Raw genomic sequence first — 22,339 nt, 5'->3', positions numbered from 1 at the left:
TCTGCTAAACCTCACATTTTTGCAACTCTTTTTGTCTGTTATGTGTTTCCTCTTACAATACTACATTTAAGACTATACGCATGTTTGTGTCTCACCTCCACTTCATCGCAGTGGAAGAAGTGTATGTCTGGTTTGTGCTGCTCCTTGTCCTGGCAGACCAACAGCAGGACAGACGGGTAGCGCAACTTATTCAAAACTGTCTGGCTGTGATGCACTGTGGGAAGAGGGAAGTTCTCCAGCTCCTCCTAAAGGAAAAAGAGCAAGGGTTTGGGAGATTGAAATGAGAAATGCAATGCTTTGTTATGAAGGGTGATAGCATGTGGACTGAGTCAGTACAGCAACATTACAGGATTTGACATTAATTTTCAAAGTATCCTGCCCACACTTTCGCAAAGTTTCATAGTGTAATTAGCAGTGTGCTGAGCACAGAGTAGCAAAGATACAGTAGCTGTTATTCTTATTACAGGTCAGCTGAGCTTAGAAATAATTTAAATTATTTTATCTAAACCACTACATTTCACACAATACCATAACATTTTGCTTAAATTGTTAGCTAAATTGTTTTGCTTAAATTGTTTGCTTAAATACTTTCTTTAAAGGGCCCTTATCCAATAATATAATTTACAACTGATGCTGTCACAAAGCTGCTTTAAAGCATAAAACCTATGAGCAAAAATAACACGGGCAAAGAAAAACTCCCTCAAATCTCAATTAGGAAACCTTGAGAGGAACCAAGACTACTGGCAAATACTATGTGTATATCAAATTACTGCATTAATTCAGATTTCTACCGCATGATATGGGCCCTTTTATTGCAGTTTCGTGAAGCTTCCTCATAACCAGGATAAAGGTCTCTGAACACTCACACTGATTCTGACAAATCACATCTACACTCCTAATCACACCATAGAGAGAGGGATCATAAAACACAGAGGCCACAATAAACTCCCCATTCACCTGATTCAGCTGTTCAACCATAGAAGATTACAGACCAGCAGAGATAACTGTCTACATTTGGCCCCTTGCAAAACCAACAAAAGCTTTCAATGTCCAACTTGTGTCCACTTTTGCAGTATGGAATTACACAACAGTAAAACTGGTGAAAAGGCATTACATTAGTAGAAGTGTACTAGATTGCCTTGTTTTGATTCCATCCATATAGTAAGAGTGTAACAGTACACAATAATCAGGGTTAGGTTCACATTTTGGATCTCATAGTTCAGAACGATTTGGATAAAACTATTACCAAGGTAATCCAACTGCTTATGGTGCTTTCAAGTACATGTTGTGCAGTAAGTTACTCTGAGGTGTATCTTGTTGTAACAGTGACCAAACACAAGACAGACAAGCTCAGATACCACACATAAAATTTATTAAATAGGGGATTAGGCTTATAAAAATAGTCAGGGACAGGCAGGATCAATAAACAAATAGCAGTATAAACAAACAACATACCAGAGTGAGCAGGCAAGGAGGTCATACACAGGAGAGCCAAACTAAAGCAATAGGGCAAGGCAAAACGGTAGTCTAAAGTACAAAAAGGGTTGGCAAAGAGTAAACAAACAACCAATATAGGGCTAGGCACAAAGTATAGTCAAAGAAGCAAAAAGGGTCAGTAAACAAATGTTCAAAACAAGAAAAGAAACGCAAAGTATAAGAACTATGAAAATAATTTCAATACCGTGCAACTAGGGCTATTTATAGTGGGAAACACAGGTGCGAGCAATCTCATAGGCACAGTGAGCAAGAACTCTGAAGCGTCACGTGATCCCAAACTCTAACCCCTATAAAATACATGTATTGTTTACACTGCTGCCAAGTACGCATCTCAATGCACATAAAACACATAAAGACATAGTGCACTCACCATTGTATCACAGTCCAGAAGCTTGATGGCTTTGTCGCTGACCTGCAGCAACATCTCCTGGGTCCAGATTTTGTCTTTAGAATCCAGGAGGATCAGTTTCTTCACCGCATCATCTACTGTGGCTATAGACTCTGTCTTGTCCATAATAAACGTGGAAAGATGCTGAAAAAACAAACTGATGCTTTAATATATTATTTACAGAAAAAGAACAGGCATGTGTACAACAGGGTGCTGACTTGCTTTTCTGTAGGTCTGTCCTGTTAAAAAAACTGCTCTAGATGGAATACTGTCTTAAACAAACAAATTTTACACTTAACAAATTTTATGTCACAGACATACTGAATGCAATCACAATCACCCCTTTAGAGAGCAATTAATGTTGAATTATCAAGAACACTTGGGAATTGGATCTACAAAAAATCCCAAAGAAATTAAACACAAACAATTAAATAACACTTTTCAAACAAATTCAACACAGTAACAAGTAGAAACTGCTTGATATTAACAGGCTCTCCTCACTAAGTAAACACAACAGGCAATATTAAGGTCAGCAAAAAATATTGAGGCCATGTTCTTGTGTTATACAATAAATTGATAATGTGTTTATCAGGAGAGGACTGCTTTTCTATCAATCCAAGGAACAGTTCCTGTAAAAGGAGCAGTTCTTCAGACCTTAGCTTGACCTCCACTGTTCCTGTTATCTGTCATTTCTTAATTCCATTATGAACTGTAAAAACTGCTTACAGAAAACACATTCCCATCTTAATACAGCATTCTCCTGCTTTTTACCCCCTGTGCAAGGCACAAAGTGAGGTTAACTGCTATCTTACACCCTGCCAACAGTCTATTTTCACATATTTTGTTTTCATTATTTAAATAACAACAGTTTTAGCGAATATATAAATGGGTGCGGTGGTCCTGAAATGAGGTGTTTTTAGGTCAATTTCTGGCATATTGCTATCTTGGCAACAGAAAACACAGGTGTACCACTGACTAAAAATAACCTAGGTAGACGTCAACAATTAGAAGTTCTTGGAAGTGATTTGTCAACACAGGCACATATGTTGACAAAGCAGTGTACGAACCCATAGCGCGTCTACTTCAACATGAAATGTAGGTCAATATCTTATTACTTTTGTTAGTGTTTGCTAATTCATGAGTGTTATTCATTAAGGATATTTTCTAATATTCTGTAATTGAACTGGCTATTAAAGGGAGTTGCAGATAACATGGTGAATGGTTTATTTCATGTTACGCCCAGAACACGCCCATGATAAATTAAGAGAATAAGTACATGTGTTTTGTATGTTTTGAGCCGCTCAATGTATATTTTTTTGTCCTTACGATAGACAAGACAAAATGACACACCCTAATTTAACCTGCATGGTTGACGGCTCATCTTAAAATTTGATAAAATTGGGCCCAAAATTTTTATGAAGTTTTCAAAATTGTATCATCTAATCTTTCCTAACAAAGACTGAGAAAGCCCTAATAATAAACATATAAAGTCTGAGACCTTACTGAAAGTTATGTGAGAGTTCGGATCTCTTGGGGTGCCTTAACATTTTTATGGTCCTGTTTTATTTTTTTATTCTAAAACTGTACAAAGCACACATTACACACAAATTTTGCTTTAAATGTTAAAAAGAATGTTTCTTGTTTAACTTTACCTCTTCTGCCTTCTGCTCAACAAACTCGTCACAGTAACAAATCTTTTGAACAACATTTTTATGTGTTTAATCCTTAAAATATTCTTCCATATTTTACAGTTTTTTTTTTAATCTGCAAAATATAATTTTTCTGGCTTTGTGATATTTAATCAGACTTTTATTGGGGAAAAGTTGTTCTCTATGCTCCTCAACTCACACATACAAACACAGTACCAGAGACCAAAGTGTGTGGGAAATTCTAGCCTCCTGGTTACGCTAAGGATGTTTGTAAATGTCCATTTATTTATCAATGAAGGAGTCATGGTGATGACCACACCTTACCATTGTTTCAAATGTGTTCAGAGGTTCTATGTGCTTTTTTCTCCAGCCATGCAAACAGGGAGTTCAAAGAACGGAAAATTACAGGGGGACAGCAGGATTGCAGAATTCTGAATCAACAATTCACAAAGCATAGCTGGAATGTCTCCAGTAACCACAGTGACAACCTTTTCATGATCTGCACAGGCTCAGCCAATTCTTAATGTGTGTGTATGCGTGCGTGTATGCGTGTGAGAGATATGATTCAGTGGCAAATCATATCAAAATGAGCAGGAACACACCTGCCACCATATTATCTGACCCATATCTAAAGTTAAACACCAACGGAACAGTATTTATTTAAAACATCCTCCATAATTGATAAAAAACCTGCTCCTTGAGAGTGCCAGCGGGTTTCGCGTTTCCCACATGCATTAAACATCCAAATTAACCACACACACATTTATCTGCATGTCTGATCTGAGTCTGCTCTCAGGCTGGAGACTTTTCAACAGGCTTTGAAAGACGACTGGAACTTAGTTGCAGTGTAATGGTCCAGGAAAGGGGATGAAAACAAGCAGGCCGGAGGTGGACTAGAGCTCGAACTGCGAAGCATGACCTCACAGTTCAAAAATATTAACTTTGTTAACAACCATTTAAAAGTAATTTTGATCAGTTTCTTTTTGTTTCCTGTAAAATGACTTGATTGTGACTGATCTTCAAACTCACAAAGAAACTTCAGAGGAGTAACCCCAATTCTCCAGGCACTGGAGACAATCTACCTTCCTGCATAAGTAGCTGGATCAGGTGGGGTGGATCAGGATTGGATCCAAAATCTTTGGAGAAGGGCTGGAGACCATTGCTTCAGTAATATTAATCTACCAATATCCATTATCACTTTTTAATTCCATATTTACTATATCACCATTTTAGTATTTTGCCATTTTACAACATCACCATCTTTATTATGATAAATGTGAATAAGAACTTTCATTATTAGTTCAATTAAACTTTTCTTCTATGCTATGCAGAGCCATTTACATTACATGTACATGCACTCTTAGAATGAACACAGCACATTTCTGGAGTTAAACAAAAATGTGTGAGAGTGTTAAATTGTGTGAGTTTATTCTCCAACTTAAACTACAAGCTGAGATGAGGGGAATTCTTTGGGGGTGTATTATTTCAGAGTTTATTCCAAGGTGTTGAGGAGCGAGACTGAACTCTATAACGGGCGTGTCCCCCAATCCCAGTTTACCATCAGTGTAAAGTCTTGTCCACCAGGGTTACCTCCAGCTGAGAGCTGTGTTTTACTGTAGATGGGATAAATATTTTAACTCCCAAAACAGTTTAAATTTAACTCCTGAACAGAGTTAAATTGGCAACTCCAAAAAAAGAGTTACTTTAACTCTGTTATAGAGTTTATTCCATGGTCACGCATATACACTTAAAATGAGTTGATATTAACTCTCAGGGAGTTTATTCCAAAAAACACAATTTGCTGTGTCACTACATTATAAGTCATATGTCTTCCTTTACAATATTATATATGTTGTTCATTAAACACTCGCTGAGCCCTTTATTAGGAACACCTTTATACCTCCTCATTCAGGTGGTGGGGTCATGATGTGGGGAATGTGTGTTTTCAGACTTTGGGCCTGTTGATACCAATTATCAGTCATTTACTGATGAGTATTGCTGCTGATCTTGTGCATTCCATGGCTATTTCTAATAGATGCACCGTGTGATAGAGCTATGGTTGTCTCAGACTGATTTCATGAACTTAATTGAGTTCCTTTGAACTTCATTGTCCCTCGTTAAGTCTCCCAGTCACCAGTCCAGTAGAGTGCATTTGTCAACAGGACAGGACAGAACAGGACAGGACATTCACAGCATTAAAGTGCTTTTGAGGAATTTACAGGAACTGTGTGACACAATCATGAAAGCAATGATCAGAATCTTAAAGAAATTTTTAAAATATGTTGAATCTATTCCAAAAAGAATATAACCTGTTCTGAGAGCAAAAGACCCAACATTACGATCATGCTTAGATAAATTAAGTGCTTAGATTTGAATTCCAATTTCAAAAATTCTGTATTATGTTATTACATATGAATTGTAATTGTTTTTGTATTGGGTATTAAGTGTGTTGCATTTGAAACTCTCCATATTTTTTTATTGTAGAAAACTATTTGTATATGTATATGCAAACGACTATTTAGGCATACAGGCATTTAGGCCTGTGCTCACAAAACATTATATTAGGAGTATTGGGGCAAAGAGCGCCATCTACCCCCAAAGTGTTTGTTACCCGTGTTATGAGACATTCTACAATTCCACAGTCAATGCCAGACATTTTAATGAATTACATATGACATAAAATACATTATAAAGCATTTTTTTTCTTTTTCACATAATTTAAATCTGCCAGTGGTTCTTTACAAAAAAACATGAGTATGATCAAATTAATAGAAATGCTCCAAAATTACTAGGAATTATATCTTCTTACAATTATTTCCAGTGAGTTAAGTTAAAAGTAAGAAGTTTTTTTTCTGATTGCCTGATTGCTATTTTAGAGAAACAACATTGTTGCATGATAAAGACACTATGTTAACTTTGTATAATAACACATCTAAATATTTACATGTGTTCAATGAACTGACACTCGTATTACAGCTGTGTGGATTTCCATTTTCAATACAATTTTGAATTTCTCAGGCCTGAAACTGCACAGACAAAGGAAATCAGTACAGGAAGCCAATGCACAGTTTAAAAGTAGCCTGTAAGTCAGACGGGTTAGTGTTGTGGTGTGCTTGGCTTTATGAATGAGCATTCTGTACCGTCTCCCTGATACTGGGGAAACCTGATATCAGATTAGCTACACTATATGTCCAAATGTGGACTCCCCTTGAATGAATGCATTCAGGTACTTAAGCTGCTACTCAGCATTTAACCTTAAGCTGCATGAATTGCTGACACATATGTGCAATTGAACACACACAGCTTGTCAAGCCCCTGTAAAGGAGTACGGTCAAAAGAATAGGACTCTCTGGAGCAGATAAACATGAACCTATTGGCACCATGCCTAATGCCAGGTGTGGGCTAGATGGATATACCTGTAAACCCCAGCATTGAGCAGGATAAATCATTTTTAATACATAAACAGGTGTCCTAATACTTTTGTCCTTATAGTGAATGTGTAATAAGACATGTGTATATAGGTATGTATGTAAAAGATAAAGAGAGAGAGTCACTAAACTAAATTCACTAACCTATTCTGTCAAAATCTAGAACTAAATGCACCAGGAAGAATTAAAAAGGCTTATCAGTGTAAAATACCAAATCAAAAACATGTATTGGAATTATTGATTGATTGTGGTCTGAACTCCGCAGAGGGCTTTGGCACGCTGATGTGATCAAAAATTCCTATAGACTGAATCAGCATTGTATCTACCAGCAATCCAGAGACATGATCATAATTATTTTATTGCAGTGTCATACTAAAATTGCAATATGCTTAAACATTAACTTATAAGTCCACGGAATTACTGGAAAGGCCACAAGCACTGACCTCCATTCACTTTAGCACATAAGAAAAGAGGAGGATAAATGGAGGAACAGATTAAAAGATAGGGGCGGGGCAGGGAGGGACAGAAAGAATGCCTTACCTGGACGTGGTACTGAGACGTCTCCTGCATGATGAAGTTTGAGTTGGAGTATTTCTTCCGTTGCTCTGAAAAGGAGATAAAATTAAGTCAAATTATTAGCAATTGTAACTTCTACATTTTATTTATTTATTTAGCCTCTATCTTTATACATTACATGCTCTATCTTTTATCTTATCCAATTTTTTCTTGTAACTGAAAGTCACTCCTAGTTATACTGTTCAGTATAATAAATAAATGTATAAATAAATGTCATAAAAGTCACCATAGTTTGGACCTCACAGTTTGGTAAAAATAATTGTACAATGGGGAAAAAAGCATAAGAATAACCCAGGGTTCTTTTTGTTTCATTTGGACAGTTCAAGTTGGGCAGTTTATTCTGTGGTATATCTCGTTCACGTATAGAACCACCCAAGGTTGTAACACAGTAATACAGTGCTGCTTAACCCCTTAAAAATTTCTTGTCCCGTATACAGGCTACAGGTGTCGGTGATACAAACCCCTTTTTTCTGCAGTAAAATAGCTTATTTACTTCTGAAAATTTGAGGGCTTTGAAATCTCCCACATGACACTTGGAGAAGCTGCCTGTTTACTATCAACTACACTTAATAATTCCAGATCGGTAACAGGAATCAACTCAAATTCTGCATGTTGGAAAATAGACGTAAAAACTAGACAAAACTAATGAAATTAAATGTTTGGAGGATATTAACTGTTAGATTTGTATTGAGGAAAATATTGATTTTAAAATGAAGATGAGGAAAGAGCGAGTTCTATTAGAAATACAACTATACTTTTCAGTTCATGTTCCTTATCAAACATGAAAGCTTTTTATGTAATGCTTAGAAGAATGCATAGAAATCCTCAAAATGTTGTGTTGTAATGTCAAACAGACAACTGACAAAAATCCTGGCCTGTAAATATTTAAGCAGTAGAGTGTCAAATTTAGCGTGTTTAATATTTCCACACACACTCAAAAATGGCAACACATTGCCTTCGTACAATCCATAAGAGAAATATGGATATTGGTGAAATAATTGAGAAACAAAGACAAAATGAGACATAAAAACTAGCATATAAGTCACTCTCTCTATACACGGCAGCAAACTTTTGATTTGAAATATAATTGTCAATGTCTACAAGTAAACAATTGCTAGAAGCACTACTTCTTACTGTTGAAAAGCATGGACTCTGTGGTTCTATTTCCTTACATTCTGTAGAAATTATGCCAAAATGTCTGCTATGTTGTTCAACTTACTAATTGGTTAATCCTGACCCCTTCTCTCACATAAAGCGTTTTAAATGTATGCCGATTTATTTTACAGCACAGCCTCATAGACCAGCATTGAAGTGTTTTTTTAAACCAGTGTAGCTTTTAATGCAAACATTTGAGGGCAATACATAAACAATAAGGTTTTCTTGGGGCAAAATGTGTAAATTGGTGTTTCATTTACTTTTGCTGTAATATTCAAATTCAAAGCACTTTTACACAACACTTTTATGATCATATCACACAGACTGATTAACAACACACGATAAATTTTAACCAATTGTGAGCTTCAAACATTGGAAGAAATACCGTGATAAATCACTTAATACATATAAACAAAGAAAGTTTACACACTTGAAGACATAGAGGAACAGACAGCAGACTAACCTGAATGCCACATTTTGGGTCAATATAGTGAAGATACACTAGGGGCACAGAATCTACCGAACAGCTATAAGGAAGTAAGCTGGAGGTAACACACACACATACAGCAACACACACATAAACACACAACACACATAAACAGTGAAAAATCAGTCAACCTCGAAATAACAGTCCCTGCCCTATTAAAACAAAATAGTAAAAGTTAAGATTAGTAAACTAAACTATCTAGTTAAGATAATTAATCACAATGTTTTTTTCTGAGTCCTATTCAATATGTATACAAAAGAGCCTTCGTATTAATATTACAAATATAAAAAGCTGAATTTAAATAAAAACACAGCACTGGCTATCCAACCAGTGCTACCAATTAGACCAACAAAATTAATCTTTCATTCATAACAGCAGCTCATTCAAACCTAAAAAAAGGTCCCATTCCTACCCATCTGACCGTGATCTAATTTAATTTCCCAGCAGAATTCCACTCAACCGTCCAAGCTCCATTAGAGAGTGAGAATCAACACAGTGCTGAACACGGATTTACTAGAAGAGCTTCACTGCCAGGCTGATGGTACACTTCACTTCACACATTTCATCAGGGTTAAAGGTCACACTTTATGTGATCTGCTAGGTTTAACTCTTTAGCTTCCTACTCCTGACTTTCAATACTGTTATCTATGCATGGTTTTGCAACAGCTGGCATAAATCAGGATCAACTGAGTCTGTTTAATAATCCATCCAGAATGCAGCCACACACACACACACACACACACACACACACACACACAAGTTACTACTACTAAACTAGAATACATTATAGAACTTTGCTATGGTACAGTACATAAATTAAAGCTTATTTTAACTAGAGTTAAAGTAGGAAAAAGCAGGGTCTAAGCTAATGCTTATGTGACTCATTTCTAATTTTTGAACTTTTTGGTCAACTTCGCATATTTTCATGACAACATATTATGTTAATTTTGACTGTAAATGAATAGACATTCCCCATGATTCCTCAATTCAAATTGACTGAGGCTGTTTTAGGCAAAAGCATGTATTGTGTTTAAATGACAGAACAAAAACTAAATACAATACAGAAGAATACAGTACAAACAGGTACTACCTCACTGACAAGAGAGCTACTACCAGACACATTTTAATATTTATTTTAATATTTTCTGAGAGTGTATTATTTTTGTTGGGCATACTTGTAGAGTGAAAAAAGGAAAGTAGTGTTCCCAAAAAGTTGGGCTCTTTGATTTTACTAAGATCTCTTTTTTGATTTTACTAAGATCTTTTTCAATCCCAACAATCTGCAGTCACTGGCAGATTGCAGCTAATAAGCAGCTACCTGGCACTTTGACATGTCAATTACTAAAACCCATAAAGCAGTACAAGGCTACAAGAAAATAGCAAACTATTTCAGTAAAAAGCTACTAAGCTCTTTTTAGTAAAAATAGGATTGCTTGTAAAGCAAGATAAAGATCCTGAAGAAAAAACACAATGGAATACTGTAAAAAAAGAGGTGTAATCTACAGGTTATAGCTATGTTCTTCACAGTCTCTGACTTAAATAATGAGAAATTTCTGGACAGACCTAAAATGTGTATGTGAGATCTAAAAGCCTCTTATTTGTTTAGAAAATGATTACAATCAATGCTGCTTGCAAATGGGATGGTACTAAGTTATAAATTTTGCTCTAAGCCCTTTATCTTTCCTGTTTTTTTTTTTTTGTTACACTTCTTATTCTTATCTTGTTACACTTGTTATGCTGAAAACAAAAGTTGCAGTAAAACAATCTTGCATAAAATATTAAAGAATAGTTCCGCTTTAACCTTTTGAAAATTAGGTCATCTTTGACTTGCTAAACTATTTACAGTAACAGAAATTTCAGTGGAGTGCCCAAACTTTTACATGCCACTGTAACTGGGGGATAGCTGATTGGAGGACAAATTTGGGTTAATTTGATTTGACCTGCACTGTTTATCAGAAGTAGCTGAGCAGTTCCAGCTGATAAGCTCAGTGACCTTTTCCAGGCTCCTCAGGTTAAGGGGCCAAGCATAATTATTACCATTAAGCGAGCACATGTTCTCATCAGCTGGTTTGTAGGATACAATATCAGACAAACACCGCCCACCCCACCTCCCCTTTCTCTCACTCTTTCCATCACTCTTTCCATACACCAGAAGGAAGTTTTTTTCTCACTTCCTGCTCTCCTTCATCTGCTGCTTCATGCGTTTCTCCCTCCCCTCCCGTTCTTCCTGTTCGAGTGAAACAGTAGTGGTTGCGTTTGGTCCGCGTGTGGGCGGCAATGAGAAAGTAGAGCTGTACACATGCCTTATTCATGACCGACATTTACGCCAATCGCTTCACAGCTCCCAATGAGAGTCACTTAAGTAGCATATGGGCCGTATCGGAGCATGCAGGCCATAGCAAGGGGCTTTAATGCTGATTCAGTACCAGTGCCCAACACCCACCTTCTACTTTGTCTCATCACAAGACAAAACAATGAGCTTGCAGAAGAAATCACTTTTGAGAATCTTCTTAGAATGAAAAGGATTAATAAGAAAGACTAATGAGAAATACTGTATTATTATTTTACAGTGAAATCAACTCTGTGTTATGTAAAACACAGAAAATGATTGTGAGGTTTACTTGGAGCTGTTCCACACAGCATGCACAGGAAGGATGTGCAGCTTTTAAGCGAGAACACTAATACTAGAAGACTGAAACTGGACATCTGAGAGGTGTGTGTACTAATTAATCTAAATTTATAATTATAACGAATGGGCAGGTAACAGACAGATACAGATAAATATAAGAGGCTTTATTTAAAAGAGCAAATCTAACAGAGGAAACAACAACAACCCAGATTGCTAACAGGAAGCAAAAAGGTCTATAGACAGAATAACAAACTGGACAGAAATTGATATGTTGTATGCTGTGTGGCCACAAGCAATACTCAGCAGTATCTGAGACAAAACAGAGTGTACACATAGGTAGGTGGACAGGTGACAATAATCAATAATCAGGGGAAATCACCTGGGCTAATGTCATGTAATCTGGAGTGGGAGGGATTATGAGTATTGGGGCTAGAGAGAGTTTGTTGGTACTGGTGTCGGTTAGACTGGAGTGCTAAATATGATGGGTCTGTCAGTAATTAGGATTATTTGATGAAGAATTTCCACAACTAAATCTCCCAGCAGTTTTCACTGAAAAATTGAAAGTGAGCCTCCAGAAAAACATGAAAGCAGTAATAAAGGTAAAGTTGGTGGTCCCAGGTTCTGCACATCTCTATTAAATCATTACACTACACTTTCCAGAAGCCCTCTCCACCTGACATTACTGTCACCAATCTATTACCAATCAGAAACTGTTTGCATATTCATTATCCTTAGAGTACTGATCACTATCACCCAGTGACTCCTTAACTGTTGTGTAGATGTACTTGTTATACCAGTGTATTCTGTTGCTTTGTTCTTTTGGATTGCCCTTTTGTTTGGTTTGCTCGTTTTGGTTTGTGTTTGTTTCTCTAGTTTTCTACTCTGGATTGTCTTTTGGTTTTGATGTTTTCACTTATGTATTGACTGTTGTAATACCTAGATTGATTAAATATAAAGTATTGTTTTACATCTGCAAGCACTTGCATTTTTATATATACTGATTCACGATTACATGTAAAATACATATTATTACCATATTTTAATCACATTTATTACACATTTCACTATAATTGAATAGATATAAAAGTAATTGCTTGTGTAAATAACTGTGCAATTAACTAAGTGATTTAATTTAAAACAAATGGAAAAAACAAACAACTCTGAAATGAGAATGGAAGTACACAAAGTCCTGAGTAGTTAGCCTCTGTGTTTTAGACATTTATTTTACACATTAATATCTGGTGTGTGTTATGTTTAAGCAGATAAAAATCTAGATTCTCCCAGTCAACCTAAGATGAGCTATCTCCTGCCTTTCCGGATCATTCCATCTCCTCCCCCTGTGACTCGGTCATGGACTGGCAGGGCACATCAGTATGAACCAGCTCTGTCCTGACGTGACTGGTGAGGAGCAGGTAACGTTATCTGTCTCACCTCGCTCTTCTCTCTCCTGAACATGACGACACTGTTTTCTTTTGTTGTTGTTTACATAGATAATGTCAACAGATCTAGTCAACAGATTTCAACATGGTATCTCATATAAACCTTTACTATTACATAAAATGTGACATGGATATATGTCCCACTGCTCTACAGAAACAATAACAAACTAAAACTCATTAATTACATCTCAATAAGCATAATCCAACCCAATCTAGTTACCATGGAGAAAACACCTGTTCTGGGGGCTCCTGTGGCTCCTATCAGTTACAAGCTTCAAATGCATCAAGGTTACCATGCCAAAGAGACACAGGGTGCCTGCTGTATACAGGAAATAGTGAAGCACCCATGTGGTCAGTGCCATCTGCCCCACACAGCCAACCATCTCGAAATAACTTGCAGACCAACAGACCAAACAGATAAGTGCAATAACGCGGACCCACCACACAGTTCTACAGACTCCACAGAGCCCACATGGTTTACTCAGTGTCACATGATATTGGTTCAGACACATAAGGATACAAATACTGTCCCGTTTTTTTACTTTTTGACATAATTTGAATCTGGTTGTTCCTTAAGTTGTGAATTTCATGATGAAGGGGCCAATATGAATATTGTAAAAGTACTTGAAATAAATATTTTTAATATTTTTATTTTTCTTAATAAATTAATAATAGCTTTACCCTATTTGGAAGATCACTAGCAATGACCCCAACACTAAAAGAGATAAGACTAGCACATGCCTTCTCTAAGATGCCATCAAACCTTTTTTGAGCTCTCTCTGACTCTGGCTGCTGATGACGAGCACCGTTAAACAAGTTAGGATTCTTGATTATGGTGACAGTGCCATGACCTGAGCCCCCCAGCATGATCAGAGCTCCTCAATTATTAAGGTTTCTTTCCTTTTCCTGTAAAGCTTTCATTTAAACAAACAAAAAAAAACGTTTTTTGTTTCGTACAAGAAGCAAGAGTTGGAAAAACAAATACGAATCCTGAAGTCACATCCTCACCAGCAGAGCTAAAGCATGATCTCAGCACTAACTGCAGGAGATGAAGTTAACAAAGGACAGACAAAAAGAAGAAAAAGATTTGAGAAATTAAAGGAAGAACAAGATAAATCTGATGTATAAATAGACTGAATTACTGTGCATGAGAGGAGCTCTGGTCCTCCTGCTGATTCAGCTTTCCAGTTAACAGCAGTCCTCTGAGACAAATCCAGCTTCTGCAATCTCAGTAGATTCAAAGCGGCAGTCTCTCTCCTTCTCTCTGTTACTCATGCTCTGACTCTCTCTCTATATGATAGCTCAGATAAGCATGTGTATTAAGCAGGTAAGAGGCCCACGGTCTTATTTGCATGGCCGGACGGCAGTCAAACCGAGGCTGAGCGACAGTGTGAATTTTTGCATAGCAGAGCAAAGAGGATGTTTGCCGAGAGTGAGAGGAGAGATTAAACAAAGCACACAAGTCCTATATATCTAACACCAACAGAACACAACACAAACACTCTGCTTCACTGAGGAGAAAACAGAGCCACATATACATACAAAACATACAACAGAGCTTTTTACACATATTAGCAGTAGTAAAAATCTGCAAGATGGATTCAAAAAGATCCTTAATAGCCTATCGTTGCTATCATGCAAAAACCTTGTCACGCAATAAAAAATATATGATTAAAGGAGCAGTTCTCTCACTAAATCAGAACTCACATGTGTTTCACAGGTTGGAAAAAGCCACGCCCCTTCCCGAAACAAGCAATGAAATTGGTTCTGGCTTTTAGTTTTACCCTCTGATTCTCTGTGTCTGACTCTGTGTGAAACCACCCTACCACTCAAACAATGATTTTGATTGGTTCTGTCTCTCTGGTGCCCAGCTGAGACAGAGATTTGAATTGATTCTGCAGTGGGGTTTGACTCAATAAAGTTAATCCTGTGGGATCCAGTACTTTTCAGACATAAAGTATTTTACATACATGCAGCTTATAAGAAGTCCCAGTATGCAGGAAAATCAAGTTTGTCTCTTGTGGGTGTTTTCACCGATGCTTGCATTGTCAGAAGTAGGAATATATCAACTTGACCAGTTAGCATGCTTGCTAATCTAGAATGCTACTCTTTGAGCCCTTTGTTACCTTCTTTCACCCTTAATTTTTCTTCAAATGTTTCTTAAAATGCTTTTTACTAGTCTGCTAGTGTGAACACAGTTTAACACCGAAGGCAGAAGAGATAGGACTACATACCGGTGCTTACCAGCCCACACTAAGCACTGCTTAAAAATGTAAGTAAACTTGCTGCAACCAAATTTTATAGAATAAGTACAGAAATGTATATCTTAAGTTCTGCAATTGCTAATATTATTGCACCAAGTTTATTAACATGTATGATCTAATTGTAATTGTAAATTAGACGATATCATGTGCATGCTCACCCTCTACGCTGTAACACATCTATATAATGCAAGTTTTTCTGTTCAATGAGAGTAATGCTTAAATGTTGATATCTAACTTATATTACTATTCATGAGGTATCAAACTAACAACAGAAAAATCTACACAATTTTGTCTTTGTTGGATCATGCTGTAATTACATAAATTCAACATCTGAGCTGAAACGGCAGCTACTCATGCAGTTGAAAGGGTTTATAGACTTTGAGGAGTTATATTGTAAATCTGAGTATTAAATGTGAAAACCAACATTCATTTAAGTCAGTGAATTAAGGTTAATTAAATAACTAAGCTCTTAATATTCAACATAGCTTACAAAACTTACATAGCACTAACTGTGCAAAGTATTGCCAAACATTGTGATGAGGAAGGAACTTTTCCTGAAAGGCTGTACATAAACCACTAACAGCATTGTGGCTGAATACAATCAAGTCCTTACAGCCATGCTCAAAAATTTGATAGAAAGCATTCCATGGAGAGAAGAGACAGTTACTCCAACAAAAGCTGAATAGACTCTTTTTTAATACTCTTGATTGCAAAAGATGATTGAGCAACAACAATGAATGAGCTGGAGGTTATTTTATACAGTGTAGCATTGGAGCATGTCTTGTATGCACGCATATACACAAACACACACAAACACACACACACACACACACACACACACACACACACACACACACACACACACACACACACACACACACACACACACACACACACACACACACACACACACACACAAACAGGTGTCCCAAGGTAAGCAAATAAAAATAAAGGCATAGTCATCAGCCACCCGTTGACACTTTGTGTGCTAGTTGTCAGCAGCCATCTGTCACCCTCGCTCTTTCTTGTAGTTTGTGTGTTAGTACACATGACCCACATCCACATATATGATGTATTGTTAGTTAGTCTCTGTCATCAATAAGGAAGCAGAAAAACAGAGCAGTTCATATATGGGAGGAACACCACCTCCTCCTGCACACACACACACACACACACACAAACCCTCTCAAAGCCTCTTTTATATACCTCTATAACATGACCATACACACGCACACCTTTTTCCACATACTCAGAACAGACACACCCAGACTGGGATAGAAGGGGACTGTGTACATTCAGACAAGACAGACACAGACACACACACACAGACGTCCCTACAAAGACCTTACCACTGTAAAAGCCAAGTGAATGATTGCCACAACAGAACTACTAGGACACAGTCAAGTAGACTTTATAAAGACAGTGAAATCAAAGAAATTTACCAAAGATCTGCTTACAAACTACTTTACCCAAAATGCCAATATGTTCTGACTATCTAGAGCCACTAAATAATTCTGGCCCTTTTTACATTATAATAATATTTTACTTTATAAGATTTTTTTTTTACTTTTTTAATTCAGCATTTTCTCCTCCAATTTTTCTATCTATCTTCTTCTCTTCCTCTTTCTTCCTCTGGACCTCCCTCTCACTCTCATTTCCTGGCACATTCATTTGATTAGCAAATGTCAATTGTTATGGTTTGGCTCAATCTCAGCGAGGACCTATCAGCCTCAGTCTCTGTTAACAGCCATAACACCCATGTAAATCACACACACACACACACACACACACACACACACACACACACACACACTATTAATAGATTTTTTAAAAATGTTTAAGAGGATTTTAAGCATTTATACAGAGAAAGTTCAAAAGAGAACAAACGGTATACACACCGGCAGCACTTGACAATGGTTTTAATTCCACAATGAACTAAACATGACAGTACACAGTTTGAATATAGTAAAGACAAACAGGAACCTCAGAGAAGAACAGATTAAAAACCTGATGGAAAAAAGAGGTTCTTTAGTAAGGACATTTGTACCCTCTACAAAAATAAAGTGCTACACAGGACACCTGAATCAAGAACCATTTTTCTTTCAGACAGTATTCTATTATACAGTATTTTTTTTGTAAATGAAATATATATATATATATATATATATATATATATATATATATATATATATATATATATATATATATATATATATATATATATATGATGAATCTAGTAAGTATTGTATTAGTGAATAATTGTCCCATTCAAATTTGCTTTTAGATTCAGGTTAATTTGTAAAGTGCGTTAAACAACAGACATCGTCACAAGGCAGCTTTTATGTAGACCTGTGTCTAAGCCCTAGTTGAGCAAGCCATTGGCAATAGTGGTAAGAAAACACTCTCTCAGGTCAACAGGAAGAAACCTTGAAAGCAACCAAGACTCATACAGGGACATATCGTCCTTTGGTGAAACCAGAGAGCACCAAAGAGAAGAAATATGGCAACACCTAATGGAAACACAGCCTGAAAAACTAAAAAAAAAAAAGAAGTGACCCAAACATTTCCGAATTGCCTAAATTAACCTGCTACAAAGGTCATTCAGGTAAAACTAGACGTTCACCTTTATTTTCAATCATGTTAATTACCAAAATAGTACTTAAATAACAAATAGTTATTCTATACTCAAAGAATGAGTGTATAACCCAACCAACACAGAACAACTAAAATTTTCTACAACAAAGAACAACTACAATTTAAAAGAACCATATGGATCCTACATAGTTATCTGCCTACTGAAATTAAAAACATAGAACAAAAAAGGGACCCATTATTGTCAACTAGTCAACTTTTCAATAATATATAGAACTCTTTCTGTGTTTTTTACAATGTAGTAATAGTTACACAGTATCTTAAGTAGGTGCCAACTGGCTACTAACCATTAGACCATTTCTGTTAGTCCATTCAGCACAAAAAGTGATGGGCAGCTTTTTTTCCCCAGTGTAACAGGTTTAGTATGGCTGTCAAATAAGGCATCAAACTGGGATATTAGGCAGTATCCTAACATACTCAGTGCCCTTTCACACGGTCACAACCCTACTTAAACACATCTACAAGTCAAAAACACAGAGATCCACATCCGCTACTTACCATACAGGGCCTTGGCGCTGATCTTGCTGTCAGATCTGGCCACTCCACTGCAGGAAGAGGAAGAGGGAAGGTGATTTCTGCTCTTCATCACTCAAAGTGCTTTTCTTCAGCAACACAATATCCAAACACACCCCACACAGCACCTGAGTGCCAGCGTGCATCCAAAATGCGAGTTTTCCTGATTTAAGTCCACCAATGCTCTGCTTTTAAAGACTTTCAGTTCAGTGACTCTCAGTGTGGCTACACTGGACCGGACGGGGTAAGATTATCTACAGGTTCTCAGAGCATATGGGACTACAAGAGGGGGGTAAAAGTGTGTGAGAGAGAGAAAGCATGTGTGTGAGAGAGAGAGAGAGAGAGAGAGAGAGGCTGTGTCCAGTAAGGAGGGCAAAGCAAACATTCCCTAACAGAGCTGCTCTGTCAACTGAGACCCTGGCACACACACACAGACACACACACTCTCACACATCAAAACATGCACACACGCCTGCCCAAACATCCCATGGTTAGTGATTTTTTTTCTCTTGTGTAACTCATTTGCCAGTGTTTGTAAGGCTGCCATACTCACTTGGCCTGCCTAGTCGGGGGTCCCATGAGATTCATGTTCTACGACATCCACCTGAGACAAGAAGAGAGAGAAAGAGAAAGAGAGAGAGAGAAGAAAAAGAAAGAAAGAAAATTAAAATAGAGAGAGCATAAAATGCATGTATCAAGTTAAAATACACTGACATAACAAAAGTCATGGTAAAGCAGACTTGGAACATTCACGCCTGTATAAGTTGTGAGCTGTTATCTTGTGAGGGAGGCTGAACACTGGTCAGTGTGCTCATGGCAAAGTGGCATAATTTAACATGATTTCTAATGTGAGACAGTGTTTGTTAGATGATGGAGATGCTGCATTTACTGTTAATCGACAGTGTCACACGTGTACCAGGAATAGGTCATAAAAGGCATTACCACCCACAGTGGACAGCGCAGTGTAAATGGTAATGACTGTGACTGGTGTTGATCGGCCAGAAATATCCACAAGAACAGACAAGCAATTCTGACAGAAACCCACTCAGCCAAAACATACACCGTGTGGGTCAGTACAGAACACAATAAGGGTGTATTATATGGACAAAAAAGTGATGTGTGATAGTTCTATCATATATGGTGATATTGCTGTGAAGCATGATGATTGACACATGTTTTAAGCTCTAGCTTCTATACGTCCTATAAGCACAGTCTGCAGTGTGAAGAGCTCCTTCAGCTGCTGCCCAGAGGTAAAAAAATTAATTTTGCTGTTATTAATGACAATTTCACAGCTATACAGTAATGTGTAAAAAATAGGACACCCCATTAAAAACTCTTTCTGTCTTCATTTGAACAATATTAAGATATCGAGGTAATATAATTAAGCTCATACAAATAGTTTACAGAAATGTACTTCTTTAATAAAAAATTCATTAGGACACCCTCACATTATTACAGCATAAAATGAGTCTGAAAGAGTGGACTTTTGAGGAGTTGCTCCTATATAAACCTCAGACATTTAGTTTGGTTTGTTTTTGATTACTGAAGTGAGTGGTAGCCCCATATTTAGATAACAAGGCAGCAAGACAGTCTCTTACAATTTTCTGATCATCCACAGCTGATGTGCTGCACCTGATTCTCAATTTAGACAATCATTTTAAGTAATAATGAATGCGGATCTAGCTTTTTCCTCACAAGAAAATTGGATTTCTATTAATTGCATTTTACTAATTATGCTTAAAACACATTTCTTCAGTTTAGATATGTTAAAACTTATTTATATTTCACACTATACGCCTTCAGCCAGTGCAAACTTCATGATTTTCTGGTGGCTTGTGTTCTCAGTCATGTTTACTCTGCCCCTTTACGTGAACTTAAAATAGACTAAACATCTCAAAATCTCACCATAACTGCTTAAACTACTAGCTTTAACTTTCTTGAGCATCACCTCTCTGTCTCTTTCTTCCTGCTTTCTTCAGTATAGTGTGTGCAGTCTAGCCAAAATGAATAATTCAGCTCAGACTCAGTTTATGGCGTCTGCCTAAACCATACACTCACTGCACTCACTGTGCTGAAGTTCAGACCTATCAGACACAAACCTGGATCCAGTTCCAGTTCAGAAACAGCACTACACCTCCTGCCCCACCCTTCATACACACACACATACACACACATTCCACTCTCACTTTAGAAAAAGGCTAGACATTACATCATTTTTGAAAGTTGCTGCATTATCTAATTAGATAAAAGCCTTTTAATGTGATAATGCTGCTATAATTAATTTTGGCCACAGTTCTTCAGTACAACCTCTTTAAAAAGGATTATATAATTGAATCCTAAGACATAGTAGGCAGTTCAAATATTAATGAAAAGAAGAATGAAAAATAGAACAGAAGACAGTGAGTACTTGTGCGTGATTGTGTGTCCGAGCGTGTGAAATAGACGAGACTGATTACACATTCACGTCCACTTACATAATCCACCACATCAGTCAGGGGCTCTTAATCTCCCAGTGTTAGGTTTATCTGTACTGGTGTCTACTGCTATTAGTGTGTATTATTAATTGGTGCTAAGTTGGGGAAGATTGCATTTCAGCAGGATTTTAAGCGCTCTGGATAGATGGTTCTGGCATAAAGACACTGTCCAATATTTCATATACAGTGCTTCAAAAAGTGCTTATAGGAAACAATGTGCTAAATATCTACGCTTTATAGCAAATTTATTGTATAATTTATTAAAAACGGAGGCATAGCAGCTCTTTTTTCCTAACCTTATTTGCTATTTATTCTCATCTGCAGTTTAGAACTCTATCACATGGGCCTTCCTGTTCCTGCAGTTAACAGTTGAATCACTTCAGATATGTGAAACTTCTTACATAACCTTGTTCAAGATAGTGTTTAGGATATGATCTTGTGTTGTGTAACTTTACAGCTCCAGAGTGGCCCAGTGGTCTAACTACCTCTGAGGAGGTTAAAAGTTCAAATCCAAGCAAAGCCTCAGTACTCCATTGTGAAAAGCCTCCCATTGTGGTGATGTCACATGATAGCGGACATTTTAACCTGCAGATAATAAACAGTAATCAAACAGTGAAGAGGTAAGATTAAACTGACGTGATTTCAGCTGCAGTAGATTTACTAAAGTTGAGTTAACTGTTCCCCTAACTTAGTAAAATGTTCCCCTAACTTAATTGGTTGTCTTTATTGTTGTCAGTTTAGACAACAATCCTGACAACCAAGTGAGTTAATTGAACTAAACTAAGTTGACTAAACTAAGTTGAGTTAACTCAAAAATACTTTGCAATCAGTAACATTGGGCCCTATTTTAGCAATCTACACTCTAAGAAATATAAGTACAGATTTGTACCTAAAAGGGTACAAAGCTTGTCGCTGGGGCTGTACCTTATATTGAGGTACAAAAAAGTACCTTTCAGTGAAAGTCCTTCTTTGTACCCATGGTTTTTGCACCAGTAAAGATTATAAAGGCTATAAACATTATCATCAACTGAATATGGCTCAAAAACTTGATGATCCAAAATTGTCTGGCTTTCAAATAAAAAATGTGCAAATAAAATATATATTGTTTATCAGTACAGTGATACAGAATACTGAATGTACCTTATGGCTGGTTAAATGGTACAAATTTGTACTTATTGCTGTTAGAAA

The 22,339-nt window shown here is 36.9% G+C and overlaps 1 protein-coding gene across 6 annotated transcripts in view; it reads right to left on the bottom strand.

Moving 5' to 3' along the window:
* eps8l2 (EPS8 like 2) overlaps positions 1-22,339 on the bottom strand; it is a 43,527-nt gene that overhangs the window by 11,197 nt on the left and 9,991 nt on the right. For 2 of the 6 annotated variants that reach the window (XM_007235116.4, XM_007235115.4), the window contains exons 2-6: positions 19,231-19,281; positions 18,663-18,709; positions 7,503-7,567; positions 1,868-2,029; positions 96-245 (exon numbers count right to left, since the gene is read on the bottom strand). In XM_007235116.4, the coding sequence (XP_007235178.4) occupies positions 96-245; positions 1,868-2,029; positions 7,503-7,567; positions 18,663-18,709; positions 19,231-19,265 (459 nt within the window). In that variant the 5' untranslated portion in view covers positions 19,266-19,281. Of the gene's footprint in view, positions 1-95; positions 246-1,867; positions 2,030-7,502; positions 7,568-9,156; positions 9,236-9,592; positions 9,713-18,662; positions 18,976-19,230; positions 19,282-22,339 lie in introns of those variants that run through there. The other 4 variants (XM_049474402.1, XM_007235117.4, XM_022672396.2 and 1 more) reach the window with 4 other exon arrangements.

The sequence above is a fragment of the Astyanax mexicanus genome, chromosome 2 (genome assembly GCF_023375975.1).
Source record: "Astyanax mexicanus isolate ESR-SI-001 chromosome 2, AstMex3_surface, whole genome shotgun sequence".
Classification (NCBI taxonomy): domain Eukaryota; kingdom Metazoa; phylum Chordata; class Actinopteri; order Characiformes; family Acestrorhamphidae; genus Astyanax; species Astyanax mexicanus.
This window is presented reverse-complemented; position numbering and strand designations above follow the sequence as displayed.